At 39.3% G+C, this 21294-nt stretch overlaps 3 protein-coding genes across 3 annotated transcripts; all 3 read left to right on the plus strand.

Annotated features, from left to right (window-relative positions):
* Nucleotides 1-73: 73 nt before the first annotated feature.
* On the plus strand, nucleotides 74-5377 carry lrrc15 (leucine rich repeat containing 15). Its single transcript, XM_018672975.2, is given in 3 exon segments — nucleotides 74-372; nucleotides 3054-3807; nucleotides 3809-5377. Coding segments are annotated over 3 exon segments (1812 nt in total). The 5' UTR covers nucleotides 74-280; the 3' UTR covers nucleotides 4775-5377.
* Nucleotides 5378-5522: 145 nt separating this feature from the next.
* On the plus strand, nucleotides 5523-10430 carry LOC108881302 (carboxypeptidase N subunit 2). Its single transcript, XM_018673223.2, has 2 exons — nucleotides 5523-6615; nucleotides 7320-10430. The coding sequence occupies exon 2, from the start codon at nucleotides 7329-7331 to the stop codon at nucleotides 9354-9356; it is 2028 nt and encodes a 675-aa protein (XP_018528739.1). The 5' UTR covers nucleotides 5523-6615; nucleotides 7320-7328; the 3' UTR covers nucleotides 9357-10430.
* A 66-nt stretch (nucleotides 10431-10496) lies between these two features.
* On the plus strand, nucleotides 10497-16111 carry LOC108881303 (carboxypeptidase N subunit 2-like). Its single transcript, XM_018673225.2, is given in 5 exon segments — nucleotides 10497-10588; nucleotides 11132-11259; nucleotides 12705-12818; nucleotides 13003-14120; nucleotides 14122-16111. Coding segments are annotated over 3 exon segments (1968 nt in total). The 5' UTR covers nucleotides 10497-10588; nucleotides 11132-11259; nucleotides 12705-12788; the 3' UTR covers nucleotides 14942-16111.
* Nucleotides 16112-21294: the final 5183 nt, after the last annotated feature.

Raw genomic sequence — 21294 nt, forward strand, 5'->3', positions numbered from 1 at the left:
TACACAAATCCAGTCCAAGAGGGGTGGGGCTTCCTCACTGGCTGATCCACAAAAAATGTGAGTGTGGGTGTGATGGTGTGAAAGGGGGCAGTGGGATGGCTGGGACAGAGAACAGTGCCACCGAAGCTTCAGAGAAAGAACCTGCAGACTTCATGAGCTCAGGGGCCCAAAAAAAACAAATCAAAACTGATGGATGAAGGGAATCAACTGATGACGAAGAGCGAGACAATGTGATGCTGTTAGAGTTCAGAGAGTGCTGGAAAATTTCATCACAGGATTTATGAAACTGAGGAGGAAGAGAGGGAAGTACATAAAAGATAAACCACACCAACTCGCTGTCTCTCCTCATTCAGTCATCAGTCACTGCAGAAGGTAAGTTCTGCTAACAGAGTCCTGATTTATTCTTATTAGTAACATACTTGTCAAGGAAAATTTGGCAAAAAAGATTTCAGGGAGAAAATGTATCATCAGTATGATATGAAAATAAGACAGTGATAATGATCAGTAAGGCTACAACAGCAATCAATTAAATTTTTGATTTTGTCGAAAATGTGTGTTCATATGTAGAACAGAATGCTACCTACTGCGATTAATATGGACTGAATTAAGAGAATGAATGAAGTTGTCTGTTAAAATTTGTTGTTTTTTTCTGATGTCCTACCATTGTGCCACTTAAACCAGTTTTAATCTTCTTTTATAAATAATTATTCTCAGTGTCCGTTAGTACTGAGTTCTGTTCTCTTCTGTGGCTCAGTCTTTTCATGACAGACAAAGTGCTGACCCTTCAGCTTCAGCAAGGGTGGAAAAAAAATTTAAGCAATTAATGGTGAACTAGAAATGCTTTAGCCATTACACTGAACTGCAGACTGTTCCAGGTCGTCTCAGTCAAGAGCAGACAGTGGTTTTGGTTGGACCGGGACATTATAATACATGCCAGAGAGGAAACATGGTCTGGCTGTCAGGTTTTGTTCAAATGGAACATTATTAAACTCATGCTTGTGAGGAGTCACAATATGGTTGAAAGCTATTCAATTTGCTTTAATGCACTATTATTTAAATGTAGTGTTTTGTCATGTTAGTGGCACTGTGTCCCGATAACACATTACTTAACAGATAACTGACTTTTAGTTTTCTGGTACTTGGGTGAGAAACATGTTCCTCATTTAATTGTGAACTCTTGACTCATTACATTCACAGCAGAAAATGGGAAGTGGGGATAGTAATCAAACCAGTGAGTGAACCATAAACCAATGAAAGTTAAAATTTCAACTGATGTTACTATTACTAAGACTTAGGATTATTGTAGTGAAAGTGAGGAGAAGTGTTTGGGCAAGAAATAAAGAATTTTAAAAAAATGCTTTATAATGAAACAATGAAAACATTCATTTTCCTCTCACAGTAGGGACCTAGCCACACCTACCACACCACCTAAATGAAAGCAGACATGAGTCCAAGAATCCAAAACAGCTGCAATACAGGATGTATTTTATGACTTTATGACCATCCGTTTTGCAAAAAACAAGAGAGAAAGAAAGAACAAAACTATAAAGAGGGGAAAAAAAGAACGCTGAGCTCATTTGAGGGCTACACCAGCCTCTTTAGAAAGTTACTTCCTCGGGGAGACTCTTTCTGCACCCTAATACACTTCAGCCACTGAGAAACAACTCATGCTTGCCAACCTGAAGTTGCAGAACTATAAATGGATTTGTATGGAGAAGCAGGCACAGCTTTATCTTTCAAGCCTCCTGTGCCATTACAAACACCAAGCACAGCCTCAGCCTCAAACATGTGCAGGCAGTGTGACACATTAAGATTTGTAACAAAGATACAAATCAAATAGAAATCATTTTTGCTTCTGACAGCAAACCAAACTCACGTCCATATCACATAATGATATTTACTTTGTTTGCGTATTTACTTATTAAAAACATTCTACAGAAAACATTTCCAGCATATGTGAGCTCAAAAACTGCTGCTGAACACAAATCATGAAAAAATGGTTTTAATACCAAAAGATTGCTACTGGTGTTTTACCAGTCAGTCCTTTTGGCACTGTTGATGGGCATTGCTCCAAGCCACAGGCAACAAAATACAACACTGGATCAATTTATGCTAATGTCTCCTTTTTGGTTGAAACAAGAATGCTGAGGCTGCAACATGATGGCACTGTTACTAATTAGAGTTGCCCTCAGTATAACTGTCTTATTATGGTGGTGATTTGTAGTGCAGAGAATCCCCTCTGTGGCTGTTCTCTCAGGAGGAGGAGGAGAAAAAAACAGACCACAGAAAATAACAACTATTATACATTAAATCTCACACAACAAATGCAAATATGCTCCTCATTGCCCTATTTCATGTTTGGAGTGGAGCAGTTCAGTTTCCTTCATGAGCAAAGCCAACAGTCATTTTAAGCTTAAATGGGAATTACTTATTAGAGCTGCAAACATCTGTGTTCTGTGGAAAAAAGTAATTTATCCCTATCGTTCTGTGTTCCTGTCCTATAATCAGTCAGCTTGTAGGCAGAGACACTGGCATCAACTAATGAAAAGCTTACTGCTGACTTTCCAAAGATTTAGCATTGCACTTACTTTAAGTTGGTGAACTTGCAAAAGACTGATTTCAAAAGGAATAGTCAAAATTAAGGGAGAAGAGGCAGACATAACCCAGTTTTAGTAATATAGACTAAGCTCCAAAAACACAATATTTACCATAATGCAACTATAGAGCTTTTTTTTACTGGGCTCTCCTTCCCAGTGTGTTCAAATGCATATGTTAGCTAAAGTAATGCCACTTGAGTATCTAACTTTGATTTGACAAAGTGTCTTCAGGGCCACAGAAGCCACTAAAAAATGGGCTGAGTGAATGCACTTCCAGTTACAAGTTAATTGACTTTGACATGTAAAATTGGTGGAGTGCTCCTTTAAGGACAAAAAATGAAGGGTATTTATAGAATAATGATCATGCCAATGTTGACAAAGCCTTTACTCACATAAATCTGATGTAAGAGCTTTAACCAGCTTTCATTGCAACATATCTGGGTTTTTTTTTCCTAGGGAAAAAATGGACCTGCCACTGACCCTTGATGTGCTCCTACTTCTCTCTTCCCTCAATGCTGTTGTTTGGGCTTGTCCGGATGGATGCCATTGTCAAGGCACCAAAGTCATCTGCAGTGGCCTCTCTGACTTCCCCAGATCTGTGCCCCCATCTACAACCGCCCTCTACTTCTCCAACTGCCGTATCGATTCTCTGAAACCAGAGGACCTGGCTGATTTCTCTAATGCACTTGGCATCTTGTTGATTAAAGACACTGTTTTGAGGGAGGTGCGCCCTGGCACATTCAATTCCATTGTGAATGTAGGTGCCTTGGGGTTAACTAGCACTGGACTGCAAGATCTTCCTGAAGCATTGTTCCAAAATCTTCAAAAGCTTGAGTCTCTGAATCTGAGGAGCAACAAACTCCTGGTACTCCGCCCTAACTGGTTTTCCACAGTGATATATCTGAAGTTGCTTGACCTCAGAGAGAACTTATTCACTTCTGTACCTGTGGAAACTTTTCACCCTCTAACTGAGCTACAGTACCTTTATCTCTCTGGAAACAACATCAGTCAACTGTCTAGAGAAACATTCAAAGGTCTTTCTAAGCTTAAAATCTTGCGGGTCAACAAAAACTCACTAAAGGAACTCCCCATTGGCAGTTTGGATGACCTTGAAAACCTGGAGGAACTATCCCTAAATGACAATCTAATCACTCACCTCCACCATAACCTTTTCTCTAAGACTGTGAATCTCCAGAAGGTGTTCCTCTCTCCACAATAGGCTTACATCTCTTCCACAAGGAATATTCTTAAACCTGCCCCTCCTTTCCCAGATCTCACTGTATGAAAACCAGCTGGAGAGTCTGGGTCCAGGAGTGTTTGGGCCCATGGCCCTGAAGGAGTTGTGGCTGTATGACAACAAGCTGAGCCGTGTAGAGGGTGACACGTTCAGAAACCTGACTCAGCTCCATCTCCTGGTGCTGAGTCGCAACCAGATCAGCTATGTTGCCACTGGGGCCTTCAGAGGGTTGGAGCAGCTGGGAGAGATATCACTTCACACCAATCAGCTCACAAACCTGCAAGCTGGGACTTTCCAGGGTCTGCCCAGCCTGGTCAATATTTCCTTGGAGCACAACTTCATCAGCTCCCTCCCTTTGGGTTTTCTGCAGGGCGTGAGCCACCTTGGACAGATAGATCTGCGAAACAATTCCCTGTTCAACCTGCCACAGGAAAGTCTAGATGCGCTCAACGTTGCAGAGGAAGTACTCCTACAGCAGAACCCCTGGAGGTGTGACAGGGATATTCTGCCTCTTAGGGATTGGCTGAGACAGCACCCATCCAAGGCCAACCAAACCCTTTTGGTGTGTGAAATACCTTCCACTCTGAATGGTGACATGATTGCTCTGCTGACAAATGAGAACCTGATGGCTCTCAGCTCTACTGAGGAGCCTGTGTTGACCTCAACGGAGAAGCGGAGGAAACCCCATACCCCTCCAACAAGACGAAGCACCTCCTCACCTGCTGTCAAGACCACAGCCACCTCAGAGCACGAGGAGGTCACCAGCAGTGGAGGAGGGGAAAAGGAAACGGTTTCTCACAATACTGCAATCAGCCTCATCATCATCGCAGTAGTGTCCACTGTCATCATCAGCACTGTCATCATCAGCTGTGTGTGCTGGAGGAAGAACAAGAGAGGCAGGGGAAATATAGGGCGTAGAAATAAGAACTCTGTGCTTTAGACTAAACCATCCAACATCAGTAACCCAAGAACTTTTAAAGACAAGAGAAACTGCTTGCTGATTACTGTGGTTTACTTGGAAAATCTGGAGCATAGAGTTCATTTTAGAGCCTCAAGGGCATAGAAAGAACCACTTCAGCTCCTTCTTCTTCAGCTAGAACAAACAAGTAAACAGATTTCCTCTTGAATTCATTAGTGTTGAGTTTTTAACAATCAAATTTACCAGTCAGTACTATGTGCTGTAAAAAGAGGACGGACATCTCACACACTAACTGTAAAAACACCCACCTTGTCATTTTGTGGGAAACTGGGACCTTTTGATGAATGTAAACTCAAATGCACTGAAACAGTATACTTCTTTTAGTTAAAATTAAGACTACACTTGGTTTTCTGTTCAATGATTTTTCATTTTTCAACTTTAATTACTGCAGTTTGAAAATGACATTTTGTTCTAACAACATTTAGGGAACAGTTTTACTTTTTTTTGCAAAAGGGCTATGAACACAAATTCAATGATGGAATTTTTACTCAACTGTAACACAATTCAATGCAAAATGCTACTATACATTGAATAAATGCACTGCTTTTAGTGGAAGAAATCTTACATTGTAGTAGTCATTTACTGAACTAAGCTATTAATGCTATAACATGCAGACATGGGCACTCTCTCTCCCAGAATCTGACAAAAAGTTATCCTTTATCTACACATTATTCCACTCCTTCCATTCCTTAAGTTCTTGTGAAAAGAAGTTTACCCTCAAAGGTTAAGTTGAAAAGGAGGCAACATTACACTGACATACTGCATCATATATTAGATAAAGAAAAGGAAGGAAAGAAAAATAATACATTCCCACACTTCAAAGTATTGTGAGATTTTATTATTCCCACATGTTTCATTCAGACCTTCTTTTCGTAGGATGCTATTGAAACCACTCAGACTTCACAGGCTTTGTTTTTAAAAATCACCAGTACAGACTGAGAAGATTTAAAAGTTGTCACGGTGAATGGGCAGAGTCAGATTATGATACTGTGCCACAAACTTTTGGTTTGCATTCAAAGAAATCAATCAGCAAACTTACTAACTAAATAACTTCAGTCTCTCTTCTAATTTAAAGTATGGCTAAACATCCAAATAATGTTTGACAATATTTTGACTTGAATGCAAAAATTCCACCCCTTGCTTTGCCTGCAATTACAGAGACCAGACAAAACAAATGACTCACAAATGTTGTAATGTACACCTAATTGTTAACTGACAATAACATTGTTCTGGTTAAAAAGTTAAAACAAAACACAATCAACAAACTGAGGATGAATGCATGTGAACTTGAAGGAACATTCTGGATATTTTAAGTGTTACTTTGTTTATGCTAGTCCTGATGTGGGAACAGATGCATAAGGATGTTAATATCCCAAAGTGTGTTAAAGTATGTGAGGAATATTCAAGCTATTAACAAATGATCTGAATAACCTAATATAGCAAACACATCAGGTGGCAGAACACAATGTTTTGAAAACTACTTTAAATGAGAATAATTAGAATATTGAAAAAAAGGAGTGGTGAGATATGGAATATCAATGATTATAAGAAAAAATATATCCATTTTGTAATCTTAGAGCCATGCTGCAGAGCAGTTATAGACTGAAACATTGAAAACCTTCAGTTCCTGCTCTTATCTCAAGTTGCAGAAGTGTGTTACATCACGCCTCATGTGGGATGAACCACACTTGAGGCCTGCTGCCCAACATCATTACAGAAGATAACTAATGAAACTGCGTTTGTTTGGATGTAGTCACAAACATAACGAGCTTCTGCTTCATCCTGGGACAGGGAATAATTAGGTAGGCCAATGTTTCTTTGATATTTGACTGTTACAGATGGGTGACAGATTAATGGAGAAAACTAACATAAAATGTCTTAGTAAGGTGTTACTCCACCTTGAGCCTCACAAATAGCTTCATTGCTTCCTAGTTATAGATTTTCCAAGCCTCTGAATTCTACTGGAGGGATGAGCAACATTTGACCAAAAGATATTCTCTCATTTGGTGTTTTGATAATGGTGATTGAAAGTGCTGTGAAACACATTATTCCAAAACCTCCCATAGGTGTTCAGTTTGGTTGAGATCTGGAGACTGTGAAGGCCATTAATGACAAGTTGATGAAGACTTGTTGGGGCACTGAAGCTTTCAAGTCAACAGTGTTCAAAGTGTTCACTTGAGATACATAGAAACACCACTATACATACTGTCTCCACAAGCTCCTCCGTAACTTGCTGAGAATATTTCACAAAGCTAAGATACAAAGTTAAAATATCACCATTTTTTGTTCTCCTTTCATAAACCATACCAAGAGCCCTTGATCACTGTATGGAGGCATCTGCACTTGTTATTATTTCATTCATTATCATCTTAATTTGGTTTTTCTTTTCATTTGTTGCTTATCTGTAGGGTTAATCATAATATAGCAAAGTTTGTGCACAAGCTCAAAATTTTATCTACTCAGTTTTACAAGTTCATATTTATCACATTTGTTTTCTTCTTCATAGTTAACAAACATGTCAAGAGGAGAAATCATCATTCTTTTTCTGTCTTTACTGTTTGAGTCTACATTGACTCAATGCGAAAATGAGAAAGACTGCCCCAAAGAGAACCAGGAAGTTTTTAGTAGTGTGACAGATATTCCTCACACACTGAGACCAGGCGTGACAGAAGTTTTCTTTTTGGATGGCAAGATTAAAACAATCCCCAACGCAGCCTTTGCTACAAACCCACAGCTTGAAAAGGTGGAGTTCATGAACACTGGCACATTATCTATTGAAGCAGGAGCTTTTGAAGGTTTGGTATCCCTCAAGGACATTGAAATCTCTAACACTGCATTAACATCAATCCCAGTGGGAGTATTTAAAGACCTCAGCAATCTGGAAAAGATTATACTGAAGTTTAACAAGCTCCGTAGTTTGGAGAAAGGCTTGTTTGATGGCCTTAAAAAAGTTAGAGAGATCCAGTTACATGGAAACGAGATTGAATTGATTCAAGATGGGACATTTGATGATCTCGAGAACCTTGTGTTACTCCATTTAGCTAAAAATAATCTTTCTGCTGTGTCTGCCAACTGGTTTTCAAACCTAAACAAACTACAAATGCTACGGCTTTATGAGAATCAGTTGACCGCTGTTCCTGAGGGGATTTTCCAGAATTTACCAAACCTGAGGGAAATTGGCTTGCACGGAAACAAAATAGCAGAATTACCACCAAATCTATTTCCACATAAAGACAGACTATTGAAGATCACTTTGGACAATAACCTTCTGACTGGTTTACCTCAAGATTTTTTTGTTGGCTTCCCTCAGCTTAAAACTTTGACCCTGCAGAAGAATCAACTGACAAGTCTGCCACCAGTGCTTTTTGGAGAAATGCCTAAACTGACTGAGTTAAGCCTCAGTCAAAACAATCTCAGCACTCTCCCTAAGGGAATATTCAAACCCCTGAAGAAAGTTAAGAAACTAGATCTGTCTAAAAATCATTTTGTCACCTTGTCTGCTGAATACTTTGAGGGCCCTGAGAAGCTCACAGAGCTCAATCTACTGAACAACAAGATAAAGTCACTGGATGCAGATGTGTTTGAAAAACTACAGTCACTGGTCACACTGAAGCTAGCTAACAATGACCTCCAGAATCTTCCTGAGGATATTTTTGAGCCTTTAATAAAACTCAAAAAGCTCTACCTCAGTGACAACCCTTGGCACTGTGACTGCAATCTGATTTCTTTTCACCTCTGGATAAAAGCGAATGCTGACAAGATTGTGTCGCCTGTGGTCTGTGAGTATCCAGAACATCTAAAAGGGAAGGAGATCAAATCCTTGACAGAAGATCAACTTATTTGCCCAACCCTTCCCCCCACTACTACTCTCTTAACCACCACCACCACTCCAACAACGCTCCCAACTACACAACCAACAACCACCATACTTACTACCACACCGACCACCACTCTGCCAACTACAGAACCAACCACAACCACAACAACAACTACCACAACGCTCCCAACCACAACCACAACAACTACCACGATACTCCCAACCACAACACTACCAACTACACAACCAACAACAACCATACTTACTACCACACCAACCACCACTCTGCAAACCACAGAACCAGCCACTACCACAACATCAACAACTACACTGCCAACAACTATACTGACCACACCATTAGCCAAAATAGTACCAACACCCACAACTACAATGTCAACAACTGCACCCACAACCACTATAGCAACCACTGCACCCACAACCAGCATAGCAACAACTGCATCAACAACCACTTTAGCAACCACTACACCCACAACCAGCATAGCAACAACTGCATCAACAACCACTTTAGCAACCACTACACCCACAACCAGTATAGCAACAACTGCACCCACAACCAGCATAGCAACAACTGCATCAACAACCACTTTAGCAACCACTGCATCCACAACCACTAAAACAACAACTGCACCCACAACTACTATGACAACTCTTCCTCCCATGACTAACCACAACAACAACTATACCCACAACCATAACCACAAGTAGTGCAACAACCACAATCATCCAGACTACTCAAACAACAATGCCTCCTACACTAACCACTCCAGTGAGCTTCACTTGTCCAGTGGAACCAGTCTCTCAGGGGCCATCACCTTCCTTCAGGTATCAGCACAAAAACAAAGTCCAGCAGTGCAAGTTTCAGATGATGATCTACACTGCACTGCTAGTGGTGGAGATAACCTGCACACTGGTGTTGGCCAAGTTCACCCTGTCTCTTTACCGCCTGCTGCAGTGCAGAGAGAGGACGTACCACAGGGTCAAACTCACCCGCTTCTCTTACAGGAGAGAGATCATCCTGAGGTCTCAACGCAAGGCAGAGATTCAAGGACTTGAAAGAACAACAGCACTTTAGAGAAAGATCACTGGTTTGATTCTCACCATGATGGGAAATGAGCCAGCAGTGGTCACAATGCCTGCCAAACACCCTTAAACCTGCAATAATTGATTTTGTTTTGGGCACTTGGGGGCAGTGGAAACAAGACACAAACACAACACTGACATATTATCACTTTACAAACTTGAGAAATCTGACTCTTTAGCTGTGACATGCTCCTCTATGTTCAACAGCTAATCACAAACTTTGTCTGTCAGATAGGGTACAGATCTGTATCACTAAAAAATATCAGCTAAAATTGACACTATGACAGCAGTGAAATTGAATCCAAGCTATAAAGTTGAGGCTTGTGAAACCAAAACAATGTGCAAATGTGAAATCTGCTCAAAAGTTGCATAGAGCTGAGAGGAATTGCAGTGTTGGGAGATAATTCTCTGTTGGTTTGTCAGTAAGAGCCACCACTTTCACATACAGGTAATCATGTGGTCCACTGCTGATATGAAAGTATGGATTAGGGCAGCTTTAAATAATATGTTAATATCACATGTATCAAATTTTATATATTTTGTGGACATGTCTCATCTGGAACTTTTAATTTTTTGCTATAAAAAAATTCAAAAATACATATGTATTTTTGAAAGCATAATAATGTACTGTCAACACAATGCATTTGCCCACACTGATTAAAATCTACAATGATTAATAAACTTCTTTTTGGAAATCTGTTTGAAATGGCTGGCTCCATCTGCACAGGTTAAATACCACAGCTTTATCTTGTCTTAATACATTTTTTCTATAATGTCTCTCCTGTATGAAAAACAAATTAATCCCACATAAGCTGATGAAGTGGCAGAGTGGAACACACTGAGCAGGACATTGAACTGTGAGTAATTATGAGGTTAAATGCTCACTTTAAATTGAGGGTGTTTACATATGCATACAATACACCTATGTAAACCTGTTGTCCTTTTTATATACTATGAGTCCTTACACTGTCCACACACCAGACTGCCCACAAGTTCAAAATCAGCACCTTTGCGGATTGTAGTGAATAGTATGGGTACAGAAATGGGTGTTATCTGCTTATTTGTTTCCCTCTAGTGGTTAAGGATTCAAATTGTACCAAAACATTATTTCCTGTAAGTTTTGAGCTAAATTTTCTTTCTTTCTTAGTAATAAGAACTGATCAATATCAGTATCAATATCAAAATGACGCTGGTTTACGGGTCATACAGACAGGAATATCTAAATCTGTTGCTCTTACTCATTCTCACACTGCTATTTGGTAAAGTGAGTTCAGTTGTTTGTTTGTTTGCTTTCATAAACATCCATCAGTACATGGAAAGTCTATTTTCGGATAAGGTCAAGGAGAAAATAATTTCTGAGATAATTTTTTCTTTTGTACTTGCTCTGTAATTTCCCACAGCCCACAAAAAATATTTCCTTTTGGGAGCAGTATCTCAGATCACAAAGGAAGGAAGGAAGGGGGTGTATCTAAAAGATAAACCACACCAACTCAGTCTCTCTTCATTCAGTCACCAGTCGCTGCAGAAGGTAAGTTCTGCTAACAGAGTCCTGATTGGTTCTTATTAGTAACATACTTGTCAAGGAAAATTTAGCAAAAAGATTTAAGGATAGAAATGTATCATAAATATGACAAGAAAACGAGACAGTGATAATGATCAGTAAGTTATTACAACAATCAATTAAATTTTTAATTTTGCCGAAAGATGTGTGAATGCTGTCTACTGGGATTAACATGGACCGAATTAAGTGAATGAATGAAGTTGTCTGTCACTTAAGCCCTAACATTGTGTCAGTTTAAGTGGTATACAAAACCCTTCAATATATAAGATGAGTCACTTCTCAGTGCTGTTACTACTGGTTTCTGTTCTCTTCTGCTGGCTCAGTCTTTTCGTGACAAAGTGCTGACCCTTGACTTCTGGCAAGGGTGGGAAAAAAATCTATCAATTAATGGTGAACTGGAAATGCTTTAGCCATTACACTGAACTGCAGGCCATTCCAGGTCGTCACAGTCAAGAGCAGACAGTGGTTTTGATTGGACTGGGACATAATAATATATACCAGAGAGGAGACATGGTCTGGCTGTCAGGTTTCATTCAATTGGTACATTATCAAACTCTTACTTGTGAGGAGAACAACAGTCACACAGGCTGCACAGCTCTCAGTGATTTTGTGTTGAGGAGTGATGTGTAATATAGTTGAAAGCTATTCAAGTTGCTTAAATGTTATTTAAATGTAGTGGTGTTTTCTCATAGAAGGAGAACTATGTTCAGATAACACATTACTCAGCAGATACCTGACTTCTAGTTTTCTGGTACTGGTACTGTGTTATCAACTCTTTTCCTCCCATGTCATGTTTTCTCCCTAAACTCCCCCCATACCAGTTTTGCTACCACTGTGACAATATAATCCAACCAAAAATGGACCCTGCAGACTCTGCTTTTGAAGATGAACTCCAAACTGTTGTATTCCTGTTCAATGATTTTTCATTTTTCAACATTAATTACTGCAGTTTGAAAATGACACTTTGTGCTAACAATATTTAGGGAACAGTTTTACTTTTTTTGCAAAAGGGCTATCCACACAAAATCAGTGATGTAATTTTTACTCCACTGCGACACAATTCAATACAAAAGGCTACTATACATTGAATAAATGTACTGCTTTTAGTGGAAGAAATTTTACATTGTAGTAGTCCTTTACTGAACTAAGCTATTCATGCTATAACATGCAGACATGTGCACCTCTTCCAGGTAAATAACCAAACATACTTAACACATCAGATGGTAGGTACTGCAGTCTTATTTACGGAGTCAGCGGTCAAAGTTTAATCATCCATCAAATTTGAAATCAACAATCAAATCATTGGCAGAATACACTGTTTTGAAAACTACTTTATTTAAAATTAATCAGAATATTGAAAACAAAGAGTATGTGTGTGGAATTAAAAAACCTTCTGTCACTACTCTCTCAAGGTGCAGAAGTGTGTTACATTACACCTTGTGTGGGATGAGTCAAACCTGAGGCCTGCTGCCCAACATCATTACAGAAGATAACTAATGCTTTATCCTCAGACAAGAAATAATCAGGTATGTCAATGTTTCTTTGGCATTTGATTGGAAAAGAACATAGATTTAATTTATTTAATTATTTAATTTAAGCACAGCAAAGCTTGCTACAATGTTACTGATAAAACAGAAGTGCACAAGCTCAAAATTTTATCTACTCAGTTTTACAAGTTCATATTTATCACATTTGTTTTCTTCTTCATAGTTAACAAACATGTCAAGAGGAGAAATCATCATTCTTTTTCTGTCTTTACTGTTTGAGTCTACATTGACTCAATGCGAAAATGAGAAAGACTGCCCCAAAGAGAACCAGGAAGTTTTTAGTAGTGTGACAGATATTCCTCACACACTGAGACCAGGCGTGACAGAAGTTTTCTTTTTGGATGGCAAGATTAAAACAATCCCCAACGCAGCCTTTGCTACAAACCCACAGCTTGAAAAGGTGGATTTCATGAACACTGGCACATTATCTATTGAAGCAGGAGCTTTTGAAGGTTTGGTATCCCTCAAGGACGTTGAAATCTCTAACACTGCATTAACATCAATCCCAGTGGGAGTATTTAAAGACCTCAGCAATCTGGAAAAGATTATACTGAAGTTTAACAAGCTCCGTAGTTTGGAGAAAGGCTTGTTTGATGGCCTTAAAAAAGTTAAAGAGATCCAGTTACATGGAAACGAGATTGAATTGATTCAAGATGGGACATTTGATGATCTCGAGAACCTTGTGTTACTCCATTTAGCTAAAAATAATCTTTCTGCTGCGTCTGCCAACTGGTTTTCAAACCTAAACAAACTACAAATGCTACGGCTTTATGAGAATCAGTTGACCGCTGTTCCTGAGGGGATTCTTCAGAATTTACCAAACCTGAAGGAAATTGGCTTGCACGGAAACAAAATAGCAGAACTACCACCAAATCTATTTCCACATAAAGACAGACTATTGAAGATCACTTTGGACAATAACCTTCTGACTGGTTTACCTCAAGATTTTTTTGTTGGCTTCCCTCAGCTTAAAACTTTGACCCTGCAGAAGAATCAACTGACAAGTCTGCCACCTGTGCTTTTTGGAGAAATGCCTAAACTGACTGAGTTAAGCCTCAGTCAAAACAATCTCAGCACTCTTCCTAAGGGAATATTCAAACCCCTGAAGAAAGTTAAGAAGCTAGATCTGTCTAAAAATCATTTTGTCACCTTGTCTGCTGAATACTTTGAGGGCCCTGAGAAGCTCACAGAGCTCAATCTACTGAACAACAAGATAAAGTCACTGGATGCAGATGTGTTTGAAAAACTACAGTCACTGGTCACACTGAAGCTAGCCTTTAATAAAACTCAAAAAGCTCTACCTCAGTGACAACCCTTGGCACTGTGACTGCAATCTGATTTCTTTTCACCTCTGGATAAAAGTGAATGCTGACAAGATTGTGTCGCCTGTGGTCTGTGAGTATCCAGAACATCTAAAAGGGAAGGAGATCAAATCCTTGACAGAAGATCAACTTATTTGCCCAACCCTTCCCCCCACTACTACTCTCTTAACCACCACCATCTTGACAACAACTCTGACAACTACACAACCAACAACCACCATACTTACTACCACACCAACCACCACTCTGCCAACCACCACAACTACTCTCTTAACCACCACCATCTTGACAACAACTCTGACAACTACAATGATGCTCCCAACCACAACATTACCAACTACACAACCAACCACCATACATATTACCACAACACCTCTTTTTACAACACCAACCACCACTCTGCCAACCACCATGACAACTCCTGCACCCCCGATTACGGTCCAAACCACAGATCCAATCACTACAACACCTACAACCACACTGCCAACTACAACTGTACCAACCACAACTGTCTCCAACACACCCCCAGCCACAAAAGTATCAACATCCACACCCACAACCACTGTAATAACAACCATACCCACAACAATGATGATCTACACCGCTCTGCTGCTGGTGATGATCATCTTCACACTGGTGCTGGCTGGGATGACCGTGTCTCTTTACCGCCTCCTGCAGCGCAAAAAGAGGATGCACCAAACGGTTAATCTCACTCATGTCTCCTACAGAAGAGAGCTCATCCTGAAGCCTCTACAAGATGCAGAGACTCAAGGACTTTAAACAACCATAGCACTTTAGAGAAAGATCACTGGTTTGATCCTCACCATGATGGTAAATGAGCCAGCAGCAGTCATAAAGTCTGCCAAACACCCTTAAACCTGCAATAACATTTTGTTTTGGGCACTTGAGGCCAGTGGAAACAGGATGCCAACACAACATTGACATATTATCACCTTACAAAGTTGAAGAATCAGACTCTTAAGCTGTGAAATGCTCCTTTATGTTCAACAGCTAGTCAGGATGAGCCACCACTTTAGACATACAACAAGTCATGTTGCTGATCACATCTATCTGATTATATGTGCCATGTATAACTTACCTTTTTTGCTGTCAATTGTCAATTAATAAACTTCTGAAATCTGTTTGTCTAGTCATGAGCAGCAGAGGGAGCCAGAGACCTACAAGACTTCTTCCTCTGTCTCATTCACAGAAATCAAGACAAGTTAAGGGAGTGTTACCAAACACAAACTGGAACTGGCAAATATATCTGGAACTTACATGTTCTATGATGTTCTACTAGTCTAAATAAAATGTAATGGCTGGTTCTCTCTGCACTAGTCAAATACCACAGCTATTTTTTCTTAGTCTTTGGTTCTTGATGATGTTTATTTTTTTGTTTTTTTCTTAGATGGTAGCACAGGAGCAGAGCAGCTAGCCGTGTGCACACATGTGAGTTTGTACACGTGAGTGTGTGTGTGTGTGAGAGAGAGATAATGAATTAAGAAATGAAAATCTGAATAATCACAGTTTTAAAATACATGTCATTCAATAACATGTACTTATCAGTAATCGTATACTGCAATCTATACATAGACATGAAAACATGCATATACTGTACATAACCACTATATGTCTATAAAATAACTCATTACCTTATCCATTCAATATTAGTTTTAACATTCTTTGCACTAATCATACTCATATAATTGTCTTTTCTTTTAGGTGATGTGATAGACAGAAACATTGTCTCATCCTAAACTATAAAATGGCCCGTAGATTTCAGAAGTGATATTTTTTCATCATTCATGTCTGGCAGGTTAAGAAAACACATGCAGACAAATATTGACCTCTCTCATTTGAAGGCACTACATGTCTTGGACCATGGGCTTCATGGTATTAATGATCATATGTGGCTTCCTACTGACATGTTAATAAACTGCAATGCTGTAATCTTCTGTTTCTCAGCTGTCTGTTACTCATCTTGGCTTATGTCTTTCTAACAAGACAACTTTTTTATCTCTTGCTGCGCAAAGACAAAACTTAGCAACATGGAAAAATGGTGACATGAATCTCCTCCATAAGAGGGCACTTCTGTATCAGATATAACAGCACCTTACAAACAAAAAGACTAGAGAAAAAAATAATTTAACTATTTCACCTCTTAAAATCTTTCCAGTGGTACTTCTGGTAATTGTTGTATTGAATTACAGAGTAGGTTCCCTGCTGAAATCAAGTAACACCAACAAGAGAATCTAGTTTCAAATGAAATTAAAAAAAATATGTGTTCGTATTTAGTCAGAAGTCATCCAAAGTGAGAGTACTCCAGACACAGCAACTTACATAAATCTCTCTGGAAGACTCTTCTGTAAAGGAAAAAAAAATGTTATGAAGTTGTGCCAGACAGCAAGAATAGTGAATGAAGAGACTGAATGAGGGTAACACATACACATACACACACACACACACACACACATACACACAGCTGACTTGATTATATCAGCAGTGGGTGTTCTGTATCTGTAAGAGGTAACACATAAGATAAATAACTATGCAATATGATAATAAGCGGATAGATCAGAACAGACACAATTAAAAGCCTTTATTAATGTCACTTTTCTAATCAAGTCTTGACCAATCAGTACAAAATCAAACCTACCCTAAACCAACAGCCAAACAGATGTCTGTTGCTGAAGAAGACTAACGCACATAACTCAACTGCAGGACGACGAGAAACCCTGAGAGTTATGTTGCTAAATATTTAATCCCACTCTGAATTGCAGCTAAGTGTAATGCACGGTTAGCTTTTGTTAAGTCCTCTCCTGTGATGTTGCATCACAAAGCTATTCTCGTCTCCACATGAAGCAAGAAGTCTGATGTCTTTATTATTTATCCAGATTTGATTGACTGGTGTATTTTAGTCTACTCTATACTTGCTTCCCTGTGTCTCTGTGATTATAGATAAAGCAGTTGCAGTTTTTAGGACTTTGTGATTGTCTGAAAGGGTCAAGAAAAGGAAACATAGTTGAAATCATCCACTCCATTACACTGCTTGGAATATATAACATTTGTCAGCCTGAAATTGGTCAAACTTAAACCAATGGAGCATAAAAATACTGGTAACAGCTAGTTAATATCTGTGTATATGCCCACCAGCAGACATGACCTCAGTGTCCTCAATGGAAGTCCTGTATAGTAGTGTAATGTGGAGAGTGTACGGGTGTGGTATTTCTGTAGCTTCAGAGAAATGTCATACAAACTGCCGGTCCTCTGTTGCATGTTCAGATGCATCTGTTCAGATGGAGAATTAATCTTTCTATGATTTACCAAACCTGAAACACTTTCTGTGTAATTCTGTATCTGATATTAAGGAGAAATACTTGTTAGTTAATCTCCAGTGTCAGCTCTGGGCTTTGTGGGCCACCTTCCTGGACTGGTTTCAGTCTCTTATGTCTCAGGCTCAGAACATGTCTTATCATGATGTGAGATCCCGTGAGGATCAGTTCTCAGCACAATCCTCTTCATTTTCCATTTGGCCATGTTATCAAGAGGAATTAGATTTTATATCATTACTATCAAGACCAGACTCAGCTGTACATAATACTGCTCATTGTTCATCTGTCACCTTATTACATCTCAAAGTGTGCCACCCTGACATTAGAGTTACATAAGCACAGCTTCCTCCTGCTCAACCGAAAAAATAATTTCCTAACTACTCCAGCGTTCAGTCAAAGCATCATTTTACAGGGTCACACCAAAAAGTCTGAGATTCACTGATGCAATCTTTTCTCTCACATTGTATCTATATTCCTGCACAAGTAAGTTTCCAACAGAACATTCACAACTCTAACATCACCATATCTGACCAGTGATATTTCTGCCTGCATTTCTTAAGCCAGTCAGTCCCTTGATGCAGTACTTTAACTAATATTTCAGTTCTGTCCCCCTGTCCTTCAAACCCTCTTTCGTGAAACCCACAATCTCCTCATGACCTCCAGGAGGCTCAAGGAGATTTAATGTAAGAATATCCATCAACCACCTTCTGGGTTTACTGCCTACCACAGGCATCTAGACTCTATAGGGATCCTGTCCAGTCTCCCTCCTTCATATGGGCCAATGCTTAATGAAGATACTTAAAACTGATGGAGTCTAATCATTAAAGTCTTGCTCTGTTGTTAACCTCAATAAATACTGTTATACACTTGCAATTAATCTCTCTTACTGAACTGGCATTAGAGAGCCGGCAGCTCCTGTTGTGCATTCAAAGCTATCTCTCTGACTTTCCAGTGCATCCACAGAAATTACCAACTTCACCTCCAGTAACTTCAAAGACATCCATTCATATCCTGAGGTGAAGCAACCTCCTGGTCAGCAAAGCCCCCTGGACAAAGCTTTAACGGCCTCAAACTTTCTGCACTTTGAAAACATTTCTTTCAAGAAAGGCAGTTTTGTGATTGATATATATTTTACTGTTTCATTCAGTTTATTCAGCTTATTATCTTTTTTTTCTCATAGTGCAAATGTCCAAGTGCACCTGAAACACTGAGGCAAAAATAAGAGAAGTTTTCTTGTAGAAGTACTTGCACAAGTACTGACAACAAAAGTGGTCAGTTATAGCTAACAAAGGTGACCTTGCCATAAGGCAATGTGAATGCAATGACTGGCTGGAGCTGTTTGCTGACTACAGAGTTTGTATTGCCCTGCTCTGAAGGTTATCTGAGTTTAAATGTTTCCAAAGCAATGCAGTTGACACTCTTTTATCCTCAGACACATACCATGTGGTAGAGGGCTGCAGATCACATTTTTGCTCATAAAAACTTTGAAAGGCTGCATGTTTGTTGCAGGGAGCAAACCCCTTTGGGCTTAATTTCACATATACCCCAGTGAATTCAAATAAATATGGAAGAACTGAAAACAGAAATCACGAAAATGAGTCAAAGAGTCAAATGGATGAAATTATAGAGTAAGACGATATAATAACTTCAAAGTAGCATTTATCTTCCCTCTGTGATCCTTTCCATTGCCACACACATCTAACATGAAAACCAGCACTCACTTTAACTTATTCTTTTACTTGAAGCGTCTGCTTTTAGAGAAGGATAAGCCTGCAAGTCCTGTTAATGAGCCTGAAATGGAGCTGAGGAAGTAATTGCGTGTGAAAAGGGCAATGTGCTGAAGAACGTAAGAGGCCATAAAATGAGGAGGAGCCCATTACAGCCTAAACTAAGACATTTCAACTGGAAAATAGTTTGCAGTAAGCAGGCAGATTTTCAGCTGGGATGGTACAGCTGATTACCTGGGGTTAATGGCCAAAAGAGGCCTATTATAGAGAATATGTGGAACATATGATGGAGATGTGGCTGATAGACTTTTGAACACACTACACCCCATTCTTCACAGTATTTTCTTGCATTTGAAGTCATAAGAAAAGCTGAGAGAATGCTCCTGGGGAAGATTCAGTTCTTGGTCAACTGTGATTAAAGAATAGAAATTTTACAGCACAAAGACTTGCAGTGATTGTTGATGTGTGTTCCCTCCTTGATTTCTCTGTTGGTTGTCAGTTTGTTCTTATACAGTATTGGTAGTAGAGGTGGGAATAGATTATCTTTTTCTGTACAGGATTTCTTTTTTCTCGCTATGTGACTACTTGGTACTTTAAAAGCAAAGTGCTTGCAATGATCCACAATAATGTTAATAACGTTACACTTTCTTCAGTGATTCCATGGCTTTTTGATTTTGAGTGTCAGGGATCACAGTGTCAGTAAAATATCTTTGAGATGGGATTTATCTTGGCTCTAAAGTGTGCAATGCAACGCTAAAGCCTGGTGGAGACAGACACTGCCAATAACAATTTTACTGGATTTGGGATTTGTGCCAAGAAAGTTACAAATCTAACTTAGCCATAGTTAGTTAAATCTACCTTTCTGTTGCCTCTTCTCTTCTTTCTCTCTTTCCCTCTCGCCTTAACTGGGTATCACCACTGTCTCCACTTCATAACACTGCAGCTGTGACAATAATTTTTGCTTCATATTGTTTACAGTGGAAACACTGTAGATGTGAAGTTGTCGTCTTGTTCGTAGCTCACTTATGAAATGTTATCACACCATGGAGTGTTTCTCCTGCTGAGGTGCTGCCACTGTCAGCCTGTTTTAACTTGCCATAACACTGGTAGTTTCTGCTTCAGTTGTGTGCATTCGTGGGATGGGCATGCATCTCTCACCAGAGCTGCAAGTATTGGAGCGGACAACAGAAATGCGCCACTCTGCCCTGCCTCGCTCTGTACTCCAAGATGAGTGGTGTTCTCTTTGAAATACTCTCCATTGCACAAAATAAATCAGTATAAATTAAATGCTAAGAAAATAACAGCTATTTATTTCTATGTTATTTTTTGACAAAGCTACAGGGAACCATTGCATAGGGGCTAAAGAGCCACATGTGGCTCCAGAGATGCAGGTTTTTTGACATTTGAGAATCGATTCAGAATCATCCGCGTCCTCATCGCCAATGTCCAAGAATCAATTTTTTCTCCCAATTGGCAGTGTAGAAAGAAATTCAATCTAAAATGCTTCTTTCTAGCCCCCTATTTAGACTATTCAAAAGTAGATAGATAGAGAGCAAAAAGCTCACTCAAAGTCCTCTTTTGTTGTCAAAAGTAATTCCTAGGAAATTACCGAGTGGAAGTGGACAACGCAGGTTGAGGAAGACTACTGACACCGAACAGTCTAATCACACTGAATATCAACAAATTGATGACATGTACAGTAGTAGCATGTGCTTGTGAAATGTTATTTTAAAGCTCCATGAAGTGATACTTTTAATATTACAATACAGAATCAAATTACTCCCTGCGCAATGAAAACATCGGCAGTACTGTACTGTCAATCCCACTGAGAATCAACAACAAACACATGGGCCCATATGGTTAACTAGCAGTAGTTCTTATTTAATTCCCCATATAAAACCACAGAAAGCCACTCTCAGCAAACAAGTTCAGAACAATTGATGATAAGCCACAAAATTAATCAACTGGGAGACAAAGCAAGTAAGTGTCTGGGGAAGAGAGCAGAACATCTATCAAACTAGTACCCATATATTTTTTAATAATTTAGAGGTCCAGAGCAGAGATAAAAAGTGAA

This window comes from Lates calcarifer, linkage group LG17, assembly GCF_001640805.2.
Source record: "Lates calcarifer isolate ASB-BC8 linkage group LG17, TLL_Latcal_v3, whole genome shotgun sequence".
Classification (NCBI taxonomy): Eukaryota; Metazoa; Chordata; class Actinopteri; family Centropomidae; genus Lates; species Lates calcarifer.